Source organism: Puma concolor, chromosome E2 (genome assembly GCF_028749965.1).
Source record: "Puma concolor isolate L17-30 chromosome E2, mPumCon1.1.hap2, whole genome shotgun sequence".
Classification (NCBI taxonomy): Eukaryota; Metazoa; Chordata; class Mammalia; order Carnivora; family Felidae; genus Puma; species Puma concolor.
In genome coordinates, this window is record NC_141681.1 from 62776484 (window position 1) to 62800137 (window position 23654).

At 51.5% G+C, this 23654-nt stretch overlaps 1 protein-coding gene and 1 long non-coding RNA gene across 6 annotated transcripts; both read right to left on the reverse strand.

The window, feature by feature from the left end:
* Positions 1-878: 878 nt before the first annotated feature.
* ZBTB45 (zinc finger and BTB domain containing 45) lies at positions 879-7369 on the reverse strand. Of its 4 annotated transcripts, none has more exons than XM_086688484.1 (3): positions 7087-7369; positions 3605-4889; positions 879-1750 (listed from the first exon to the last, which is right to left on the reverse strand). In XM_086688484.1, exons 2-3 carry the CDS (start codon positions 4887-4889, stop codon positions 1494-1496), a joined length of 1542 nt encoding a protein of 513 aa, XP_086544610.1. In that variant the 5' UTR covers positions 7087-7369; the 3' UTR covers positions 879-1493. The 4 variants fall into 4 exon arrangements, with proteins under 4 accessions (XP_086544610.1, XP_086544607.1, XP_086544608.1 ...); XM_086688481.1 differs by having other exon boundaries at positions 6873-7369; XM_086688482.1 differs by having other exon boundaries at positions 7036-7368.
* A 7545-nt stretch (positions 7370-14914) lies between these two features.
* Positions 14915-23617, reverse strand: LOC147573932 (uncharacterized). 2 transcript variants are annotated; one of them, XR_015244502.1, is made up of 5 exons: positions 23066-23617; positions 17542-17687; positions 17225-17419; positions 16016-16158; positions 14915-15290 (listed from the first exon to the last, which is right to left on the reverse strand). It is a non-coding gene; the product is annotated as an uncharacterized LOC147573932 (long non-coding RNA). The 2 variants fall into 2 exon arrangements; XR_015244501.1 differs by having other exon boundaries at positions 17542-17694.
* Between the last annotated feature and the right edge of the window lie 37 nt (positions 23618-23654).

Consider the following 23654-nt stretch of genomic DNA (forward strand, 5'->3'; position numbering starts at 1 on the left):
CAGGAGGCTGAACTCCCCCTCCCCCCGGGGAACATGGGCAGGGCAGTTTATGAATGGTTGGACAGAAAAGCCTTAACCCTTCACCTTTGGGAGGCAGTCACAGAGGGGGAGCTCAGAAAGGCGTTGCCATTGACCCAGGAGCCTACAGGTCAGGGCGGAGCACCACCCTCCAGCTCAATCCCCTCTCCACCTGCTTCAAATCCTTGACAGGTGCCGCCAATGCTCTGGAGTAAGAGGAGTGACCGCTTTCTTGGCTGGCAGCTGAACTGATGCGGGGTCTTGTGACACTGCTTCACTACTGGGTATCAGTATCTTCAGCTGCCCAGTGGGCAGCCCAACGGTCCTGGCTGCTGCTCCTACCTCCTGCCTGGCACTTCAGAAGTTACTGGCCGAGGCAGGTATCCTGGGGCTCAGATCCCCACATGGTAGCCTAACCCCAAAGACTCCCTGGACCCCCTCAAAAGTAAGGTGCTCAACCATCGTGCCCATCAGAATGGGGGAGGGGAAGACTCAAATCCGAAGGACCTTGAGATTCCGGAGGTGGGGGGGTGGCGAGATCTAGGGGGAAGGGCCTCAATTCTGCATCTTGGACAGCAGCAGCTGGGATTCTGAGGGTTTCCCACATGTGGCCTCTCTCTCCCAGACCCATCTCAGGCCTGGCCTACACCTCTCCCCACAGGGCAAGGGCTCTAGAAGAGTCAAGCACCAGTCATTTGTGCATCCCACACCCTCCCTGAAATGGCCAAGCCTACCGTCCTGTCTCTGCCCAGGGAGCCCAGTAGGTGGCAGCAGTGTTGCCCAGAGCCGGGGGCACTGAGTCCTGACTGCCACAGCCAGTGTGTGACCGACAGAAACGCACCCATCTGGGAGCTCAGAGCTTCCGGGTTTCGGACCCATGGCCCACAGTTCTTTATTAGAGAGCAGGAGTCCCGAGGCCCGACCCCAGTCCATGATGGGTCCACTGAGCCCCCTTAGACACCAGATTGAGGGAGGGGTAGTTCGGGGTGGGGAGCCAGGGTTCTTACCCAGCTTGACACTGGGGCAGAGAGGAGCAGCTCCAGAACCCACACTCACGCAAGGAGTCAGAGCCACAAATCTTGGGCCTGGCCCAAGGGTCTGAGAGCCCAGTTTAGGCTGGAGATGATCCAGTTCTCAGGGATGGTCGGGTCTCTGACCAACCCCATCCCCAGCCTGCCACTATCAGGAGGGTCCGAGTACGAAGGAGTACAATAGTAAGGCAGGCTGAACCACTGGTCAGGTCTGGAAAGAAGGGTGGTAGCAGAGGGAGGGCCTGCGCTCTGGGGAAAACGTGGTTTGGTAGTGGGAACGTGGTCAAGGCGTCTAGGCAGGTGTGAAGCGGCTCGGCAGGGGTGTTACCGGTTCCGCAGTGGTAGTGGCCTAGTTCCACAGGAGGTCGCGGACCTGAAGGGGTTGGCCTACAGCGCGGGAGCGTGGTCAATCCCGCGGCAGGTGTGGCCGGGCCCAGGCCTGGATCAAGGTGCAGGGTGCGCGGCCAGGTGGCGCTCCAGCAGCGCGCGGTGTGAGAAGACCTTGCCGCAGGCGGGGCACGGCGCGCGCTCGGGCCGATGCGTGCGCATGTGCACGTTGAGTGAGCTCTTCTGCGTGAAGCGCTTGGCGCAGACAGCGCACTGGAAGGCGCGCACGCCTGTGTGCGTGACCATATGCTTCAGCAGGTAGTCGCGCAGCGAGAAAGATCGCCAGCACACGGCGCATTGGTGGGGCTTCTCCCCTGTGGGCGACAGGGCATGCCGCGCACGTATGTCATCTGGGAAGGAGCCCCGGGGAGCCTTTGACGGGCAGTGACTCCCCTCTCCTCCCAAACTGCCCATCAACCCTGAATCCCTCTGCCCTTAAGGGACACCCCTTCCACTCCCGGACCATTCCTCACTCCTGGACCTTCCGGCCCAACAGGGAACCCCTCCCCCCCCCGCCCCTCCCCGCCCCCACCCCCCCCACCCGGCCATGACCCAGTATGTCTCCCCACTCAGCGGGGATGCCGCTTTCCCGGACCCTTACCGTAATACCAGGATACCACCGTCAGGGGCCCTCAACTCTAACAGGTATCCTCCCAACAGGGAATCCTGCTGGTCTGGGACATCGTTGCCTGACAGGACTGACCACTGAGGTCTCCCCCACCTCCAGGAACCTCCCTTCCCCTAACTCCTGCCATGCCCATGGAGCATTCTGTACTTTGATCGCTGGCCACCATTCTGGTAACAGTCTGGCAAGGCCCAGCACACTTACACTGTGAGGGACGAGGCATACCTGCCCGGTTCCTGCTGGAAGCCCTGTTGCCCAGAAAACCCTTGTCTGCTGGCAGCTATAACGTACCTGGGGTGCCAGAGTAGGCTGCCCCCTTTACCCTGATCAGAGAAGGGGGAGGCTGGCTGTATTGGCCCCTAGATTCATCAGGTATTAACAAAGAAAAACAAAACAAAACAAAAAACCCACCTATCTCAGCGGCAGAGGGCTGCAGGGCAGTGCCTGGGCAGGGAGTTCCCCCAGACCAGGCCTTGCACCTGGCTAAGGCCACATGAAGCTGGCAAATCTTGGCTGGTACTACCTTGGGGCCCCTGACAGCTCTCCACAGGCTACATCTATATCCTCTCTCCTTCAACCCCAAGACAGCCAGGTAGGGATTTAAAACTAAATCACATCTCACTCACTTCCCACTTCAGATCACTGATGCCTTCTCCAACATTCACAGTGAAATCCCAAGTTCCTGGCCCTGCAGAACTCCCCACTCCACTCCTACAGGTGTTCCAGCCAAACCTTTGCTTTTCCTAACAACATCCAGTTTGGCCCTGCAAGCAGTCTTTGACATTCCATACTCTTGTCCTCTACCTGAGCCTCTAGGGAGCACCCTGAACACCCTGTGACACATCCAGGAACTGCCAGCCACCACCTCAGCCCCTAGCTCCATAATCTCCAGTGCACCATCTAGCACACTCTCTACCTCTCCCTGAGCCAGTAAAGAGCCACCTCCCAGACACTCCAAGGGTTTAGGGGTACTCTCAGTGGTCTTCGAGGAGCTCCCTTCTCCTCCCTCTGCAGCTGTGGGGTCTCCACACTGCAGCCCCATCTCCCTCCAGCCGCGATCAGGCCACCTCTCTGCCAGCTCCGAAGGCTATGCCAGCAAACCCACTCTCCCCTCACATCCAGTGCCAGTCACAGGACCCACTGACAGCCAGGGAGACCAAGGAGACTCCCCTACCTGGCCACATATTCCTGCCAAGGCTCCATCCCTCCTGCCCATCCCAAGCTTCATCGTGGTGACTAAAAGCTCCACTGCGAGCTTTCCAAAAGCTCTGGGCAAGTTCCTGCTCCTTAACCTAGCCTGAGGATTCTCCCTGCACCAATACATTGAAATAGGGGTTGGGCAGGAGAACCTGCTTCTCCATGTGGATGGGGTTTCCCCTCCCCCACACACATCGCACTTGGGGCTCAATTTCCAGGTTCCACTGGGGTCAAGAAAAAGCAACATAACTACATGAGAGCCTCCACCCCACTTGCCTAGTGCCCAATCACCCCTCAGGCTTGAATCTCCAATGACCAAAGGGCTCAGAGACCCATCCTGGCTCACCCGAGTGGATGAACATGTGCTTGGTGTAGTTTTTCCGCGAGCTGAACGTCTTTCGGCAGTGACTGCACTCATAGGCAGGCGGCGGCTCGGAACCCGGGGCTCTGGCAGGGGTGGCCGAGGGGGCCGCAGCGGGAGCGGTGGGCGGGGCTGGGGCCTCCCCCGGAGGAGCAGGAGCGCTAGGGGCCGCATCTGGCTGGAGTGTGGGATAGAAGGCGGAAGGGAGCGCAGGAGTAGGCCCCGAGGGTGCGGGAGGAGGTTGCGCAGGTGGCCCAGGAGCGCCCAGATGAAAGGGGAAAAGTGAGACAGGTGGCCCCTGGGTCTTCACGCCTGGGGCTCGGGATCCAGACAGGACACAGTCAGGCGGGGCCGGCGTCTCGGCGGGACAGGCTTCCGCCGCGGTGCCATCCTCATCTTGCCAAGCGGAGACGTAGCTCTCGGGGAACACATCCTCGGCCGCCGAAGCGCCCCGAAGAAAGTCCCTGCCGGCGCCGCCATAGTCCGAAAGGCCGGCGGGTGCGGGCGGCTCCTCGCACGCGCTGTCAGGGGCGGCGGTGAGGAAGCCGGCAGCGCAGTCTGGGAAGGAAGGGGGCGCTTGGCCCTCTCCTGGGCCGCCGCTTTCGCCGTCCTCGCCGTCGGTTTCATCATCGGTGTCCTCCTCGCCGTCACCGCCGTCGTCTGTGGCCGCGGGTAGGGAGGGGTCGACTTCCGACCCCTCCGCCTTGGTGGGCGCAGTGGGCGCCGGTAGCTGCAAGCGCGCGGGCTGGCGCTGCTTGCGGCTATGCGCGGCACCGGGGTGGCCCGGAGGGCGCGCGGCCAGCAAGTGGCGCAGGCGGTGGCGTAGCTGCGCAGGTGCAAGAGGTGGGGGCACGGGCGTGGGCAGGGGCGCGGGCGCGCCGGGGACCGGGGCTCGGGCGCGGGCGATGATCTGGGTGCACTCGTCTATGACCGTCTGGATGCGCAGCACCGACGCGGCCGTGAGCACCTGCAGCGCTTCGCCTTGTGCCACTACAAGCGAGCCGCTGTAGAGGAACTCGACGAGCTGGCGCACCGTTTGCGCCGGCACCACTGGCGGCACGCGGATCTCGGAGTGGCCGAGCAGCAGCTTGTCCTGGAAGAAGGGTGAGCCAGCAGCCAACACGCAGCGGTGGGCACGCAGCGAAGCCTCACGGATCCGCACAGTCACGTCGCAGAAGTGACCACCCAGCCGCTGCCCGTTGAGGGTCTCGAGCAGCGAGCGGGAGAAGTTCTGCAGGTGTATGTGGTGCACCGCCTCTGCTGCAGCCATCTGCACCGGATTGGGGGGGGGGGGAAGATCAGCCAGGGCCCCCCCCTCCCCGCCTCATTGTCCCTGCCCCTTGAGCCCTTATTGCGGGACAAGGCCCATGGGCGCACCACAGTCCCAGCCCTTCCCAAAAGGCCCCTCGAGCCCTGTTCCCATATACAGGACTACCCCCAACTCCCACCCCCAGACTCCAGGACCTCTGCAGCTCCACCTAGGAAACTCCCAGCACACCCCTGGGAGAAGGTTGGGAATACCAAATATCTGGCTCCCTCCCAGTCTTGCTTACTGCCCAGCGGAGGGTCCAGAGCTCAGCTTCCCCTATACTGGTTCACACCCTCCTCGCCCTAACTCCAGTATCCATAAACCTTCCCCATGTCCCCCTTCCAGGGAGCAGCTCTGTGGAGAAGAGGGCAGGGATGCCCATCCCGAACTGGCTGTCACACCTTATCCACTCCGCATCAGGGCTGGCTGTGATTCCTGCCACTCTCAGCTTCTTTTTGATCTCCCTTTACTACATCATCCAACCTTGGAGCATTCAAGACCCTGTGGAGACCAAAGTCTGTTGCCTCGGAATTGGGTTATGTTAACTAGTGTATACAGAGGTCTTCGCAGGGGCGGGATGGCACGACCTGCCTCCTGGGCTAAGCGTTTCAGGGTGTGCGTGGTCACAAAGGGTTGAGAGTAAGTTGGGCATTAGCCTGGCAGGCATTCCACAGAAGAAAAAATACAAGGTCTCTGGCAGACCCCAACGCAGCAGGTAGGGAGGTGCCCCCTTTAGCCTGGTGCATCTTGGAATCTTGATATAGCCTGGAAGGCACAAGGTGTGGGTGTGGTGTAGAGAGGGGGCTTGTGTGGACTTTGAAGGGTGTGTGATTGGGAAGGGAAAGGTGGAATAGCAGCGGCCTCCAGATCAGCATGTCTGAGCAACCCGGATGATTCTTGTCAAAACTTTAGCTTCCTAATCTCAGCACTGCCCACGCTCAGACACCAGAAAGGGGAGGGGCTACCGCTCCCCAGGGGACTCTGGGAATCTGAGAAGCTCTGATATTTCACCCGTCATCACTCATCAAGTAGGCACCATGCTCACTAGGCTAAGTTTCCCCTCTACCAAACAAAGATGGGTTTGGCTCATCCTGTACCCAAGCCACACACAACTCCAGTCTAGGGGAGGACAGTCGGGACACAGGCCACACCCTGACACTCACTCTCACTCCACCAGCCTAGTTCAGGCCGGTTCACACAGCCCTGGAGTGTGGCTTCTCTTAACCTTCCTGGTCTAATGGGGTCTCAGACTCACCCCCTCTGGCTCCTCTTACCCAAACCACCTTTCCTCTTCTGGGTCCAGACCCCTCCCTTTCTTGCATGTTCTATATCTTACCCTCAAATCACTTCGCACACCTCCACTGCCCCGGTACCATTGGTGGAGGCTGATGGGAGTCATTTCCTTGTGTCCCCCCCTCCCCCCCCCCCGGTCTATTCCCCCACGCGACAGCCAGAGGGAGCCTGTTCAGACCTGACAGATCGGGACCCTCCTCTGCTCAGAGCCCTCCATGGTGATGAATTAATTCTTGGCAATTGGTCAAAAAAGCCAAGTCTTTGCACATATCGTTATCTATGCCACAGCACTTTTCCCCGTCTTTATTCACCCACCGTCTAAAGACCTTCAAATCTGTGTCTGGGCGACTGGGGCAGAAACCTGCGCATCAACCCATACGGCTTGAAGCCTGCCTTTTCCGACCCACCTCCACCCTGCTCCCGGTCTGTGATCTCTCAGTCCAGACGCAGCAGGGTCTTCTTGGCGCCTCAGAACAAAGGCCCACCCTCCCGGGTATGGCGCCGCATTCTCGCTGCCACGCCTTTGCCCACGCCATGCGCTTTGCTCCAAGCACTCTTTCCCATACTCTGCTCCATTGCTCGCTCCCTACCCTAACCCCAAAGCCCCCTCTCTGATCCGCTCGGGCTGCCCCCGCTCCAGACCCGGCCAACCTGTATTTCCCGCCTCCGCGCGCTAGCCAGAGCCATGCCCCCATCCTGCAGCGCCCCCTCACGTCCACAGCGTGCACTCCAAACCTAGCGCCGGCGCCCTCCCCTGGGCACGCCCCGGCCTGCCCGCCGGCCCAGCAGCAGGGGGATGCCCGCCCGACCCCACCTCCGGCTCCTTCTCAGGCACCAGGCCGGGACTTGGCCTTCTCCCGCTCACCACCGCCAAGGCCACACTTTCAGGCTGCGACGCCGGCGGAACCGAAGTCCGCAGCCGCTGTGGCGCAGGGAAGCGCTAGGTCGGAGCACGTTTCCGGTGTTTCTATGGCGATCAGCCGCCGCTTCAGGCCGGTAGGTATTGAACTTCCTGCTCTCGACCGAGTCGCAACTAAAGTCGCCGAGGCTCGGGCTGCGGGGCAGCAAGGAATGTCTCGGCCAGGACACGCTTCCGGCGTCGCCCTAGGGACTGGGATGCGCCGGGGCCTGCGCTGTCAATCTGCGGGCCACGCCCTCGTGCGCTCCCGGCTGTGTAGAGCTGCTGCAAGGCGACAAAGGCTGGGAAGGCGGTCTGAAGCCCTAGATGGGTCTCGGCTGGTTTAGACTCCATTGCGACCCCAGGTGGCGGCCTTCTCCCCAGAGCAAGAGTGGAGGCAGGAGTAGGGCTCACCCCTGGTCCATCGGACTCCAGCCCTGCGTGGACTGCAAAAGAGATATTCCTGCAGCCGAACTCCACACCTGCAGGTAGCTACGAGTGGAATGAGGGAGCAGACACCACCCCAGGCCCTGGCTCCCATCTTCCACCCCTTCCGCCCCTCAAGCCTGTGTCCCAGGTAGAAGGTGGAGGCAACCTGTCTCTATGACCCCTACCTCCTCACACACCCACCAGGCCCACCCGCCCCAGGGCGAGCAACGAACGAACGAATGAATGGATATTGAACTGAATGCCTTCTGCACTCAGCGCTCTGGGACACACCTCAGAATAAAAGGAAAGTGGGGGTGAGATGGATAGTACATCTGCCAAGACCGTGGTGTCCAGCCAGACTCCAAAGATCAGAAGTCACTTTAGGGGACAGAATATGTGGGAAGAGTTGTGTGGGCAGAGGAAACAGACTTGGTCTGCAAAGACCCTGAGATGGGGCTAGCTACCCAGGACACCTATGAACCAGGCTGGATGGTGAGACTGGAGTGGTGGGCTGGCCTAGCCTTATGCTTTGTTCCTGGGGTCTAGAGGCAAGGCAGGAGGACATAAAGGTCAGAAGATTTCCCTGAGACCTCAGTGGACCCCATGCCTTATGCAGCAGGTGTGGGGTCCAGCATGGGGGGAGGGATGCTGACTTAGCCTCCAGAATGGGGACAAGATCAGAGGACCTGCCTCCCACCTTGGTCAGCTGCTGGGCAACTGTATTGGGCACATCTATAGATGTGTTGAAGTTAGAAGGATTCCAGGGGATTTGAAGCTGGAGGGGGGCATGTGACAAGAAATATAGGGGGAAATTCTAGAATCTGAGAAGAGGACCACACGACAGCTAGCAAAAAAAAAAAAAAAAAAAAAAATAGGGGCCCCAGTCTACAACTGCATGGAATTGCAATCTGCTAACTACTTGAATGAACTGGGAAGCTGATTTTTCCCTAGAGCTTCTGAATAAGAGCCCAGCCCTGCCCCAAACTTGATTGCAGCCTTTGTGAGACCTGGATCAGAGGCCACTGCCTGGGTGTCTAACCTGCAGAACAGTAAGCTAATAGATGGGTGTCATTTTAAGTTACTGAATTTGTGGTAATTGTTAAGTAACAACAGAAAATGAATACAGCTGCCAGAGACTTAGGGCCTGCACACAGTAAGTGTCTGATAATGCCACTGTTTTCCTATCTGATGAATCCTTCTCCCTTGCCTCTCTCTTGCTGAATGCTTCATTTCTGCCTCACCAGCATTTATCATCCAGCTTGGTGGTCTCATTACTCCATCCTACAAGCAGAGGCACTTGGGGGTGAGAGAGGGAAACAAACATCCAGACACATGGCTGGAACAGCATCAGGCCAGTAGAGAAGCATGTATGAGGTCTCTGAGGAGGGAGGGTGGCTTCCCTAGGGTGAGGCAAGTGGGAGTTGCTATGGAGATTGCGGATGTTGAGAGTGGAGGCGGGGAGGACCAAAGTCCCATCTGCAGGTTTGAAGGACTGAGGGGAAGGTAGTGGATCTAGTGGGGCAGCAAAACAGGAGGCTTAAAAGACAGCAATGGCTGCTCAGACCTCAGTGGGAAGGCCAGAAGGGGACAGATACAGAGTAGGAAGGAGAGGACATGGTGGTTTCAGAGAAGGTCTTAGTGTTGAGGGTGAGATGGAGTAACTGGCCCAGTAGGAGGCAGAAGGGAGAAACACAAACCCTGACACTGCTCAGGCAGCAAGGGAGGTGGGAGCTGCAGCCTCCAGTGACACAAGCCTCAAGAAGACATCTATTTTGCTTTCCTCTCCAAAGACCTTGTCTCAGTAGTTGTGCATGCAATTGGAGGAATAAATAGTAAATCAAAGGACACAGGTTTAATAAGCCAAGGAGGGGTCAATGTGACCTGCAAATATTGAAAATCCTAAGCCAGGTCCTAGAGTCTTGGAACCAGTAGGTGATGAGAAGAGGCAGGTGACACTGGCTGACAGACCATCAAGGGAAGAACCTGTAAGGTTGCAATGGTCACAGACACATGAAAGGAGAAGATATTAAGCTCCTAATTGACTGGGCCTCATCAGCTGCCCGGGGGAGGCAGGACCTGCCCCTCACCCCCTACCACACCCTTACCACCACACACACAGCTTAGGCCAGAAGGCTCAGTCTCTACTCCCAGCTCAGAGTTCCCAACCTCCCTCCACCCTCCATTACTACTAGGCCAGCTTCTCACACAGGGGCCTCCTTCTGTGGCAGCCACTGCCCCCAGGTAAAGCCCAGTGCTCAGTGCTAGCGGGGCTGGATAGTGCCAGATGTGGGATGCAGGCCCCAAGATTCACCTGAATTCACACACTTCTATCTGTCAGGAGCTTCCCCTTGCCAGGGGTCAGCCATAAAGCTCGTCTCTGGAAAAATGCTTCCCAGTACAAGGCAGATAGGGTAGAGACTGAGGGACGTCCCAGGCAAGGTCAGTACCAGCAGTGGGGGATTTAGCTCTCCTGACAGGACTGAGAGGAAATGAGGAGCCTTTTGGGATGGGGGAAGGGCAGTGGCAGGATCCCATTTCTAAACCAATAAGGTCTTGGAAGTTGCAGCTTGGATGAGGGCTGGCAGGAAACCCGGACCCAGGCCTTGGTGGAGTGTATAAAGGTGATAGGAGCAATGGGTCAGATGAAGCAAGGTGCCTATAGGACTTACCAAAAAAGAAACATCCGGACAAGGATCAAGGACCGTTGAGGAGGGGGTGGAGGTGGAGATGGGGGTGAGGAATATTTGCAACATAGAAAAAGTTTAATTTGCTTTCATATGTAAAAAAACAAGAACATCCTACTAGTCTGTGGACCAAAGCCTGAGGAAATCACGTAGGAAGTAGGAGACCTAAACTAAATAATCATAATAACCCAACTACCATTGTCACTTCTTCTGGGTCCCTTAACCGGGTCCTGTACTGGGCCTTTGAATTAATTTTGAAAATTAAAAACAAAACAAAACAACAAACAAAACAAAAAACAAGAAATGCAGAGTACAATATAGCGTTTACAGTACAATATAGCGTATACAATATAGCGCTCCTACACTGGAGCACTCACATCCCCAAATTAGCAATGTTCTTGTTTTGTCCCTTTTGTTTTTTTGGGTTTTTTTGTTTTTTTTGTTTTTTGTTTTTTGTTTTTTTGGTCTTATTTTTAATAAACACACACACAAGAAAACAAAAGTTAAAATTTTCTTTTCTTTTTTTTTAAGTAAAGCCTTTAGGCAAAGAAGAAAGCCCCTCGAGGTGGCACACCTGGGTACTTCTGTCCCTTAAAGGCCTCTTGTTTTACTCCAAGTTAAAAAAATTTTTTAATGTTTATTTGTATTTGAGAGAGACAGACAGACAGACAGACATTAGCATAGGAGAGGCAGAGAGAGATGGAGACAGAATCCGAAGCAGTTTCCATGGTCTGAGCTGTCAGCACTGCTGATGCGAACTCACTCACCAGCCCTGAGATCATGACCTGATCATAAAGATTAACTGACTGAGCCATGAGGCACCCCTACCCCCAGTTTAAAGGATCCACTGAATCCAGATTAATATGTTTTTATTTACGTGTAACAATTTAAAAAAAAATTTTTTTTAACGTTTATTTATTTTTAAGACAGAGAGAGACAGAGCATGAACAGGGGAGGGGCAGAGAGAAAGGGAGACACAGAATCCGAACCAGGCCCCGGGCTCTGAGCTGTCAGCACAGAGCCCAACAGGGGAGGGGGGAGGCTCCAACTCATAGACTGTGAGATCATGACCCGAGCTGAAGTTGGATGCTTAACCGACTGAGCCACCCAGGCACCCCAAGTTTACTTATTTTTTTTAATGAGCCTTAAACTCACCACCCCTAGACCAAGAGTTGCATGCTCTTCTGATCAAGCCAGCCACGTGTCCCTAAAATTCAGTCATTTTTAGTAAATTTACCATGTGTGTAATCCTTAGCATCCTACTGTTTTAAAACATTTCTATCGGGGCGCCTGGGTGGCGCAGTCGGTTAAGCGTCCGATTTCAGCCAGGTCACGATCTCGCGGTCCGTGAGTTCGAGCCCCGCGTCAGGCTCTGGGCGGATGGCTCAGAGCCTGGAGCCTGTTTCCGATTCTGTGTCTCCCTCTCTCTCTGCCCCTCCCCCGTTCATGCTCTGTCTCTCTCTGTCCCAAAAATAAATAAACGTTGAAAAAAAAATTAAAAAAAAAAAAAACATTTTTATCATCCCCAATGAGATACCTCCACCCATTTGCTGTGATTCCCTATTCCCTGTCCCAGGCAACCACTAATCTAATGTCACCATAGATTAGCCTGTGCTGGACATTTCACATCAATGAAATCACACAATACGAGGTCTGGGTCACTTTGCTTTAGGCTTCTGTGCCACCTAGATGTTGTTAAATTTGTTTAGTTGGATTTTTTGTTGTGCCCTTGGCTTTGGTCTAAAAAGCATTTCCCTGTCACGGTAGGCAACTGAGGCAGAAAAGTCTCTAGCCCTGTTTCTTTCAGCTGCCCTCCCGCTGGACCCATGCTCTCCTTCATGACTTGGTCTATTCTCCATGCTACCCTCTTTGTGCTTGAGACACTGTATCTATCCTTCTCTTTTAACGTCAGGATGCATCTTTTAAAAACAAGGGTGGTTTCCTAGTTGCCTGTCTTTGGAAGCTTCCTCATTCCTTAGCATGCTTGGTCCCCATCCCCAAGTCACCAACTATTCACAAATGAGCTTTGACAGGTCATTTGTCTCTGCCAGGAACCCATTCAGAACTGCTCAGGTTCCTTGCTCCCTGTTGGTCTAGAAGCTCCCTCACCCTTTTAAAATTAAGGTGAAATTCACATAACACAAAATTAACCATTTTAAAGTGAACAATTCAATGGATTTTAGTATAGTTACATGTTATGTAAATGGTATCTCTATCAAATTCCAAAACATTTTGCTCAATCCAAAATAAAAACTTGTTTTGGAGCCTGGGTGGTTCAGTCAGTTAAGCATTTGGCTCTTGGTTTCAGCTCAGGTAATGATCTCATGGTTTGTGGGTTTGAGCCCCGCATCAGGCTGTGTGCTGACAGCATGGAGTCTGTTTGAGATTCTCTCTCCCCTCTCTCTCTGCCCCTGCCCTACTCTCTCTCTCAAAATAAATAAATAAACTTAAAAAAATAAATAAAAACTTGTACCCATTGGCAGTAACTCCTCATTTTCCCCTTCCTCAGCCCTTGGCAATGACTAATCTACTTCCTGTCTCCATAAGTTTGCATATTCTGGATATTTCATATAAATGGAATCGTATAATATGTGATCTTTCATGTCTGATTTATTTCTTTTCTTTTCTTTTCTTTTCTTTTCTTTTCTTTTCTTTTCTTTTAATGTTTATTTATTTTTGGGACAGACAGAGCATGAACAGGGGCGGGTCAGAGAGAGAAGGAGACACAGAATCTGAAGCAGGCTCCAGGCTCTGAGCTGTCAGCACAGAGCCTCATGTGGGGCTCAAACCCACAAACCGTGAGATCATGACCTGAGCTGAGCTGAAGTCGGAGGCTCAACCGACTGAGCCACCCAGGCGCCCCATGTCTGATTTCTTTTAATTGGTGTGATCTTTTCAAGGTTCATCTATGTTGTAGTACGTATCAATTCATTTCTTTTTATGGCTGAATTAGACTCCATTGTATGGAAATACATCTATTTATCCATTTTTCCAGCCATCGTTTGATGGACATTGAGTTGTTTATACCTTTGGCTATGTAGTGCTGCTATAAATTCCTGTACAAGGAACATGTTTGAACATGTTTTCAATTTGGGGAGGTATATACCTATAAGTTAATTGCTGGATCATATGGTAAATCTATGTTTAACTGTTTGAGGCATAGCCAAACTTTTTTTTTTATAGGTAGTGCACCATTTTACATTCCCACCAGCAATAAAGGAGTATTCCAAGTCCTCCATATCCCTTCCATCACTTGCTATTGTCCTTTAAAAAAAATTTTTTTTTTACATTAATTTTGAGAGACAGAGAGAGAGCACAAGTTGGGGAAGGGCAGAGAGAGAAGGAGGCAGAGAATCCAAAGCAGGCTCCAGCCTCTGAGCTGTCAGCACAGAGCCCGATGCGGGGCTTGAACTCACAAACCATGAAATCTTGACCTGAGCCAAAGTCAGATGCTTACCAGACTGAGCCACCCAGGCACCCCTCTCTCTCTCTTTTTTTTAAGTGGATGTGAACTGGTTCAATTTGCACTTCCCTTATGACGAATAATGTAGAATTTCTTTTCATGTTATTATTGTCCATGCCATTTGTATGAAAGTTGTATTAATGTATAGTTTAAACTATTTTTTAATAATTTTTTAATGTTTATTTATTTTTGAGAGAGAGAAAGAGACAGAGCACCAGCAGGGGAGAGGCAGAGAGAGAGAGAGAGAGAGAGACAGAATCTGAAGCAGGCTCTAGGCTCTGAGCCGTTTGTCAGCACAGAGCCCGGACATGGGGCTCAAACTCACAAACCATGAGATCATGACCCAAGCCAAAGTCAGATGCTTAACCGACTGACCCACGCAGGCGCACCTAGTTTAAACTATTTTTTTAATTAATTAATTAATTTTTTTTTTCAGTAATCTCTACACCCAATGTGGGGCTTGAACTCACAACCCTAAGATCAAGAGTTGGATGCTTTTCTGACTGAGCCAGCCAGATGCCCATAAAGTATAGTTTATATGCCATAAAATACACCCATTGCAGGTAGCCTTCAAAGCTTCTGAGCAAATTAATATTCATCATGGTGCAGCTATCACCACAATCCAGTTTAATTTATTTTTATTTAAAAAGTTTTTTAAAAAATATTTTATATTTATTTATTTTGAGAGAGAGAGAGTGTGTGCCTGCATGCACGAGCAGGGGAGGGGCACAGAGAGAGGGAGAGACAATCTCAAGCAGGCTCTGTGCTGCCAACACAGAGCTTGATGTAAGGCTTGATCCCACGAACAGTGAGATCATGACCTGAGCCAAAATCAAGAGTTCAATGCTTAACCAACTGAGCCACCCAGGTGCCCCACACCAAAGTTATTTATTTATTTATTTATTTATTTATTTATTTATTTATTTATTTATATTTATTTGCTTATTTATTTATATAATTTATTTATTTTGAAAGAGAGAGAGGACGGGGCGCCTGGGTGGCACAGTCGGTTGAGCGTCCGACTTCAGCCAGGTCACGATCTCGCGGTCCGTGAGTTCGAGCCCCGCGTCAGGCTCTGGGCTGATGGCTCAGAGCCTGGAGCCTGTTTCCGATTCTGTGTCTCCCTCTCTCTCTGCCCCTCCCCCGTTCATGCTCTGTCTCTCTCTGTCCCAAAAATAAATAAACGTTGAAAGAGAGAGAGGAGGAAAAGGGCAGAGAGAGAGAGAGGGAGAGAGAGAGAACGTCAAGCAGGCTCTGCACTGTCACTATAGAGCCTGATGAGGGGCTCAAACTCACAAACTGTAAAATCATGAACCTACCTAAAACCAAGAGCCAGACGCCCAAAGAACTGAGCCACTCAAGCACTCCAAGTTTTTTCTTTTTAAGTAATCTGTACACCCACCATGCAGCGTGAACTCAGAACCCTGAGATCAAGAGTCACATTCTCCACCAAGTGAGCCAGCCAGGCACACCACCACAATCAGGTTTAGAACGTTATCCTTCACCTTAAAACTTCCTTTGTACAGTCTGCATCCATTTCTGTTCCACCCTGGAAGCCATTGATCTGGTGTCTGGCTAGAGATTTACAGCTCCCTCTGTGAAAACAAATAGAGGACAGTGGACCTCAGTTTCTGGTATGACATCTCTTGCTTCTGGATGGGCCCACTGGCTACTTCTCTCCCTTCTTCCAGTATTTCATAGATGAGAAACTGGATCTAGAGATTTGGGTTTCAGGCCAAACATTACTGGCTACAACCTGTCAGAGCATGATGGATGGGTCCCATTGCATCTCATGAAGAATCTTAGTGTTTCTGACCCTAATGTGGGGGTAGTGACAGCCTGACTGTCTACTTCCACTCATGTGTCCCCTCCCAGATGATCATATTCATACCACACCCTCTAGTCACCTCATATTGTATACAATTGATAATCTTGACCTGCTCAGGAATCTCACAATGGGTTGGAAAATGATATTTTATGAATTCCAGAATTTAATTATCTAAGCAAGAACTGGGGCCATGTGTTACCATCAAATACAGTTCCCCTTGGAAAGGCAGGATCAGTGTTGATTTCCCAGAGCAAGGGGCCAGTCAAAAGTGGTATCATATGGTGACAGATGGGCTTACTTTCCTGGCTCTCTCCTTTTTGAGAACACTTAAGGACTCGTGTAGGGTGGATTCATTGTATGTCAGCCAAAGACCATCAGTATTTTTCTGATACTTGAGTTGTGACATCAGGTTTGGTTTCTGTGTCCTCTTAATATATTCCTGTTATTCTTTGGGTGTTTGTTTTGTGGCATAACAAGATGTTGCAGGCTCACCTGGGACTTTCTCTGTTTAGTTTTGGAATCAATCATTTCTCCCAGGAGCCCTGGTTCCTTTCTGCAGGAAAAGGGATGAAATTCTGGGTTGTGGAAGTCTCCTGTCCTTTCCCTCCTTGCCCTGCTTGGGAGTCGCAGATTCCCTTGGGAAGGAAGCAGATGGAAAGGGTGAGGGCACCCTGAGACCAAAGTGGGTTGGACTCCTGCAGCCCGTGGGGCTATGGACAACTCCTATTCTCTGAAGATTGGTTTTCCCATCTGTGAAATGTGGACTGCAAGAGGCAGAAAAATGGTCCCTGAAAATATATACATCCTAATCCCTGGCCCCTTGAAGTGTTATATATTAAGAAAAGGAATCTTTGCAATTGTTGTGTTTTTTCCCCCAATTATTTCAAGATACTCTATTTTTATTTATTATTATTTATTATTAAAAAAAAATTTAATGTTTATTTTTGAGAGCGAGAGATGGCGGGGGGGCGGGGGCAGAGAGAGAGGGAGGCAGAGAATCCAAAGCAGGCTCCAGGCTCTGAGCTGTCAGCACAGAGCCTCATGTGGGGCTCAAACCCACAAACCGTGAGATCATGACCTGAGCCATAGTTGGACGCTTAACCGACTGAGTCACTCAGGTGCCCCCAAGATACTTTATTTTTTTTTATTTATTTATTTATTTTTTTTTTAATTTTTTTTTTCAACTTTTTTAATTTATTTTTGGGACAGAGAGAGACAGAGCATGAACAGGGGAGGGGCAGAGAGAGAGGGAGACACAGAATCGGAAACAGGCTCCAGGCTCCGAGCCATCAGCCCAGAGCCCGACGCGGGGCTCGAACTCACGGACCGCGAGATCGTGACCTGGCTGAAGTCGGACGCTTAACCAACTGCGCCACCCAGGCGCCCCCAAGATACTTTATTTTTAAAACAAGTCACAGCACTAAGCTTTCGCCCATTCTGCTGACGCACAAGCTACAAATGCTTGCCCAGCAGCTGAGGGGCATTCTTTAGTGAAGTGAATAAAAATCCATATAAAACAAATATTCAAATAGTTTCCATAGGAACACAGATAAGTGACCCCTCTCCTTCCGTATTGGTGCATCCGTGCCAACCCTACTCACAAAGACATTTCAAAACTAGTGGTAATTAAGTTAAACGGTCCCCCCAAATCCCATAATTCAAGCTAGACTCGAAGTTAACAGCTCCAGGAGCGGCACCTACACGTTAAATCCAGGCGGCCGGGGGAGCTTCATCTGCTCTCCCCAGCGCAGGACACCGGCAGCGCGCTGACGTCCTGCTCCTCCACTTTGGGCGGAAGTCGTGGTTCTGGATCTGCTGCATCCGTTGCCATGGAATCTTTGCAATTGTAATTAAAGATCTTGAAATGGGGAAATTATCCTGAGGTATTCGGGTGGGCTGTTAATGTAAAATCACACGCATCCTTATCAGAGTGAGGCAGAGGGAAATTTGACAATCAGTTTGCTCAAGCTACCATTACAAAGTACCATAGCTGGGTGGCTTAAACAACCCAAACTTACTTCTCACAGTTCTGGAGGCTGGGAAGTCCAAGATAAAGGTGCTGGCAAAGTAGATGTCATTCTTAGGCTTCTTCTCTTGGCTGGTAGGAGGCTGCTATATCACTGTGTGCTCACATAAGCTCTTCTTTGTCACCACAGCAAGCTCTCTAGTGTCTCATTTAAAAACATTAAAAAATTTTTTTTTTTTTTTAATAGGCTCCATTCCCAATATGGGGCTTGAACTTACAACCCTGAGATCAAGAGTTGCATGCTCTACCAACTGAGCTACCCAGTTACCCCTCATTTATTTTATTTTTTTATTTTATTTATTTATTTATTTATTTATTTATTTATTTATTTATTTTTGGGACAGAGAGAGACAGAGCATGAACGGGGGAGGGGCAGAGAGAGAGGGAGACACAGAATCGGAAACAGGCTCCAGGCTCCGAGCCATCAGCCCAGAGCCCGACGCGGGGCTCGAACTCACGGACCGCGAGATCGTGACCTGGCTGAAGTCGGACGCTTAACCGACTGCGCCACCCAGGCGCCCCATCCCTCATTTAAAATTGGGCCTGGGGGGCTCAGTTGGTTAAGCGTCTGACTTCAGCTCAGGTCATGATCTCATGGTTAGTGAGTTCTAGCCCCATGTCAGGTTCTGTGCTGAAAGCTCAGAGCCTGCTTCCGATTCTGTGTCTCCTTCTCTCTCTGCCCCTCCCCCACTTGTGCTCTGTCTCTCTCTCTCTCGAAAATAAATAAACATTAAAAAAAATTACTTGTGTCATTGGCATACAATATTATATTTGTTTCAGGTATACAACATAGTGATTCAACAATTATATACGTGATGAAATGCTCACCATGGGGTGCCTGGGTGGCTCAGTCCATTAAGTAAACTTCAGCTCAGGTCATGATCTCATGGTTTGTGAGTTTGAGCCCCACATTGGGCTCTGCGCTGAAGAGCTCAGATCCTCTGTCTCTCTCTCTCTGTCCCTCCCCTGCTGCACTCTCAAAAATAAATAAAGCTTTTCTCTCCATATTATAAGCCTTTATCAAAAGATTAAAGAGTTCATAGAGACAGTGGATTAGTGGTTGCTAGGGTCTGATGGGAGAGCGAATGGGGAGTGAGTGCTGATGGATACAAGGTTTTCTTTTGAAGTGATGAACATATTTTAGAACTAGATAGAAGTAGTGATTGTACAACATTGTGAATGTATGAAATGCCATCGAATGTATACTTTAAAATAGCTAAAATGAGGGGCACCCGCGTGGCTCAGTCGGTTAAGCATCTGACTTGGGCTCAGGTCATGATCTCGCAGTCTGTGGGTTTGAGCCTGGCATCGGGCCCTGTGCTGTCATCTGAGAGCCTGGAGCCTGCTTGGGATTCTGTGTCTCCCTCTCTGCCCCTCCCCTGATTACACTCTGTCTGTCTCTCTCTCTCAAAAGTGAATAAGCATTAAAAAAAAAGAAGCTAAAATGATAAATTTGATGTTATGTGAATTGTAACTCAATTAAAAAAAAAAAAGATTAAAAAGTAAGATAGCCCAGGGGTGACCGACTGGCTCAGTCAGTAGAGCATGTGACTCTTGATGTTGGTGTCATGAGTTCAAGCCTCACATAGGGCATAGAGCCTACTTAAAATAAAAAAAAACAAAAACAAACAGTAAACCCTAACCTCATCTTGTAGCTCACAAAACTGGCAGGGTCAAGACAGTCATCATCTTCATGCATTAATTTGTCCTTTTTTTTTTTTTTTTTTTTTTTGTTCTTTTACACATTTACTGAGTGTCTACTATGGGGCAGGCCCTGGGTTCAGCATGGTAGATGCAGCAGTTTGATTTGCTCTAGTTGAAATGTGAAGGGAGAGAAGGAATCAGTGAGAAAGAGGTATGGAGGAATATTCTAGGCAGAATAAACAGAACCTGCAAAGGCACTGAGATGGGAACAACAGGTTGGCTAGTGTGGCTGGGGTCAAGTGGTGAGGTTGGAGATCAGCAGGGACAGTCTAGTGTTCTCACCAAAAAATTATAAAAAAAATTTTTTTAATGTTTATTTTTGAAGGAGAGAGAGAGAGAGAGACAGAGCATGAGTGGAGGAGGGGCGGAGAGAGGGAGACACAGAATCTGAAGCAGGTTTCAGGCTCTGAGCTGTCAGCACAGAGCCCGATGAGGGGTTTGAACCCATGAACCGTGAGATCTTGACCTGAGCCAAAGTCGGACACTTGACTGACTGAACTACACAGGTGTGCCCAAAAATGATTTTTATGTGTGTGGTAAAATACTGTGTGGGTAGGCCCATTTACATGTGAATTTTTTTTTTATAAATACAGTATAGTACTGTAACTGTATTTTTTCTTGTTAAAATTTTTAAAAAAATATTTGTCCATTTTTGAGAGAGAGAGAGAGAGAGAGCACAAGCAGGGGAGGGGCAGAGAGAGAGAGAGAGAGAGGGAGACACAGAATCTGAAGCAGGTTCTAGGCTCTGAGCTGTCAGCACAGAGTCTGATGTGGGGTTAGAACCCACAGACTGAGATCATATCCTGAGCCGAAGTCGGATGCCCAATAGACTGAGCCACCCAGGCTCCCCTTTAAGATTTTATTTTGAAGTAATTTCTACATCCAATGTGGGGCTTGAACTCACAATCCCAAGATAAAGAATAGCATGCTCTATGGACAGCCAGCCAGGTGTCCCAAGGTTCAATTGCATTTTATTATTCATTTATTTATTTTAAAAAAAGTTTATTTATTTTGTGAGAGAGAGAGAGAGCGCGAGTGCACAAGTGAGCAGGGGGAGGGGCAGAGAGAGGAAAGAGAGAACCCTAAGCAGGCTCTGCGCTGTCAGTGTGGAGCCTGATGTGGGGCTTGATCCCATGACCATGGGCTGGTATCAAGAGTCGGATGCTCAACCAACAGAGCCACCCAGGTGCTGTATTTTATGTATACAATTGTATTTTAAAGTATACAATTCAGGGGCACCTGGGTGACTCAGTCGGTTGAGCGTTGGACTCTTGGTTTCAGCTCTGGACATGATCCCAGGATCGTGGTATCGAGCCCTGAGTCAGGCTCCGTGTTGGGTGTGAAGCCTGCTTAAGATTCTCTCTCTTTCCCTCTGCCCGTGTCCCCTGCTCACACTTTCACATGTTCTGTTTCTTTCAAAAAAAGAAAAGAAAAGAATTCCAGTGGCATTAAGTACATTCATGATGTTGTACAACTGTCACAACTACCTAGTTCCCAGATGAGATCTGTAAGATGGAGAAAGAGATTGGAATGATGCAGCCAGAAGACCTCCCCAGGAAGTGGCTTTGGCAGTGACACCTGAAGTTTACAGGGCAAGCCAGGTGTAGGTGTGGAATTTGGGTAAGACAGAGAGTGGCTGTCTGCAAGTAGGTGCCCCAAAGAAGCAGTGGGCAGGCCATGTCTGGCATGGGTGCAGTCTGAGTGACTCTTACGCATTGTTTTATCCCTTGAGCTCTGGCTGCAAGGCCAGAATATAGACAGTTTCCAGTGGTCCAGGACTGGGAAGTGTGAAATGCTATAAAGGGTGAACAAGCACAGAGGATGAGAATATAAGGTGCCACTGACTACTTGATCTGGCCTATTGAGGGGTATGGAGCCAAGATGTACCCATGTCATGCCATGTACTTCTGGACTTCTGAGCAAAGGTTCTGTCTTGGCCTGGGGTGTCCCCTGGTGCTTCTCTCAGTCTGTCCGAGCCTAGTTTCCTGTTGATTCCCCCTCCCCCAGTATGGTCCCAGCACTTACAGAAGACTTGGTTTATGCATTTGGACAATGGAGCTGGCAGTGGCCCAGTACCTGATATGGTGGTTATACTCTGATTGTGTGGCTGCCATGTATTGGGAAGGAAAGTACTAGGCCCAGGAGGAAGGAGGTACTGTTTAGAGAGAAAAGCAGGAATCACTGAAAGCACAGGGTCAGTTGCCATAGTCTATTGCAGGGCAATACCAGAGGACCCAATCTAAACCTATCCCTAGGCAGCTGTTCAGCAACCTCTTGGATCCCCCAGAAATCTCCTACCATTCCTGACTTCACTGATCTCTCAGTGCCTGGTCAGCCTCAGGACCTCTGCACTTGTTTCTGCCCAGAATTGTCCTTCCCACAGGTGTTTGGGGTAGCGCTTAGGAAAGTCCACTCCTACACTCTTTACCATCACTTTCCTTTTTTCAATGTTTTTTATTTTTGGGAGAGAGAGAGCAATAGGGGGTTGGGAGCAGAGAGAGAGGGACACAGATCCAAAGGGGCTTTGTGCTGACAGCAGAGAGCTCGGTGCAGGGCTCGAACTCACAAACTGTGATATGATTACCTGAGCCAAAGTCAGACACACAACCAACTGAGCCACACAGACGCTCCTACTATCACCTTTATATTTTGACTGGCCCTGACACCCTGGTGTCTGCCCCAGAGGTTAGGGTAGGTATGAGTCACCCCCTCCCAGTGATTTTGGGGCACAGTGAGGGGTGGGGTTATGGAAAATGCTCAGCACGTATCACTATTCGCACCTCACCCAGCGTGCTAGTCAACTTTCCTTCCCTGTTATCTAAGTAAGTAAGAGTCTGAGGCAAGGGCCTCGGGTTAGCTGCATGGAGAGGGCGGGCCACTCAATCGTGGGGCGTGGCCCGCGGATACATCTAAGGGGGAGGGGCGGGGCCTGGATTTGGGGGCTGCGGCGAGGCTGGAACAAAGGCAGGCACAGAGACAAAGCCCCGCGGTCCCCCAACCCCCCCGGGAACAAAGGGTACACCCCTCCCGGTGGGGCCAGACCTGCCTGTACCGCCACCACGCGTGGGCGCCCGGTTCAGCCCGCAGCTTTTGCATTTGAACTCGGTGACGCCTAGTAGGGTCTTAGGGCCGGACTCACGGCCATCCGGCATGCTCTCTCCATCCTCTCAAAAGCTGAACACCCCCCCCCCCCCCTTTAGCCTCGTCCTGAAACTAGAGATCTCAGCACCAAGGAGCCCTGCAAAAGGGGTCAAGGGCCACCCCAAGGACCATCTCGGAGGCATCCATCCCTCGAGTTTTCTTCGTGCGTAATGTCCTCAGACAGGATCCCCTCCCAGACTATGCTCCCACCTCAAACTGGATCAAACTGGAGCTCTCTGCCTCCGCCAAAGGCCCAGCTTGGACAGGACTTCTTTCTCCCCAGGAGACCCTGCCTAGCTCCAGGATTCTCCACAGAATTTGCTTCCTCCTCAGGATCCACAGAAAGGCCGTGTTTCTCTCCAACAGGATTCCGCCCCCCCCCCCCCCCCCCCGCCCCCAGGCCTTGTTCTCTCCATCTGATAGAATTCCCCCCAGACATTGTTTCCTTTCTCAGACAGGACTCCTCCACCCCTCCACCCCCACCCCCGCACAGATCCTGCTCCCAACTGAGGCAGGATTCCTTCCCCGATGAATCTTGTTTCCTCCCTTAGGTGGGATTCTCCCTAAACAGACTCTGTTTTCTTCTCAGACAGGATTCACCGTCCCCCCGCCCCGACCGTGCTTCCGTCCTTAGAATTCTCCCACTATTGAGGTTCATTCAGTTCTCCCACCTGGAAAAGCATCCAAGTCAGCGCAGCGGCTGGCTAAAAGATGCGAAGGGGACGCTTGGGGGGTCAGGCGGGATTTCACAAGACTCGTTGCTCTGTAGCCCCTTGGAATCTATTTGCTTTAGGCAGGTTTCAGTGTTTGTCACGTTAAACAATAAAACAGTTAAAACGCAAAAGTCAGCCACTTGGCTCAGAAGGGGACTTCCTCCTGGCATGGGACCCACCGCCCCGCTCCCTGGACCCAATGTCTCCCTTCGCTTTTGGCCCCGCCTCTTTCCCCAACGCTTGTGGACGCAGCGACTGGAGACTTCTCCGGCCTGGCCTAAGGGGCGGGGATTGAGGTGGTGGCCTGGACTGCCAAATCTCCTGCGCAGTTTCGCGGCCAGGGGATAGAGCTAGAGGGGGAGCACCATCTAGTTAAAGGTGCGCGCGCCCCGCCCGCGTACTCTGTTGCGGCGGTGATGTCAATCGCCCCGCCCCCGCCGCGCAGGCGGCGCCGGGATAGTGTAGGCGGAGGTAAGAAGACCCGGCTCAGGCGCGTGCGTACTCGCGGCCTCGCCTCAGGCGGCCGACCCGGGCCCCGCCCCCGGGC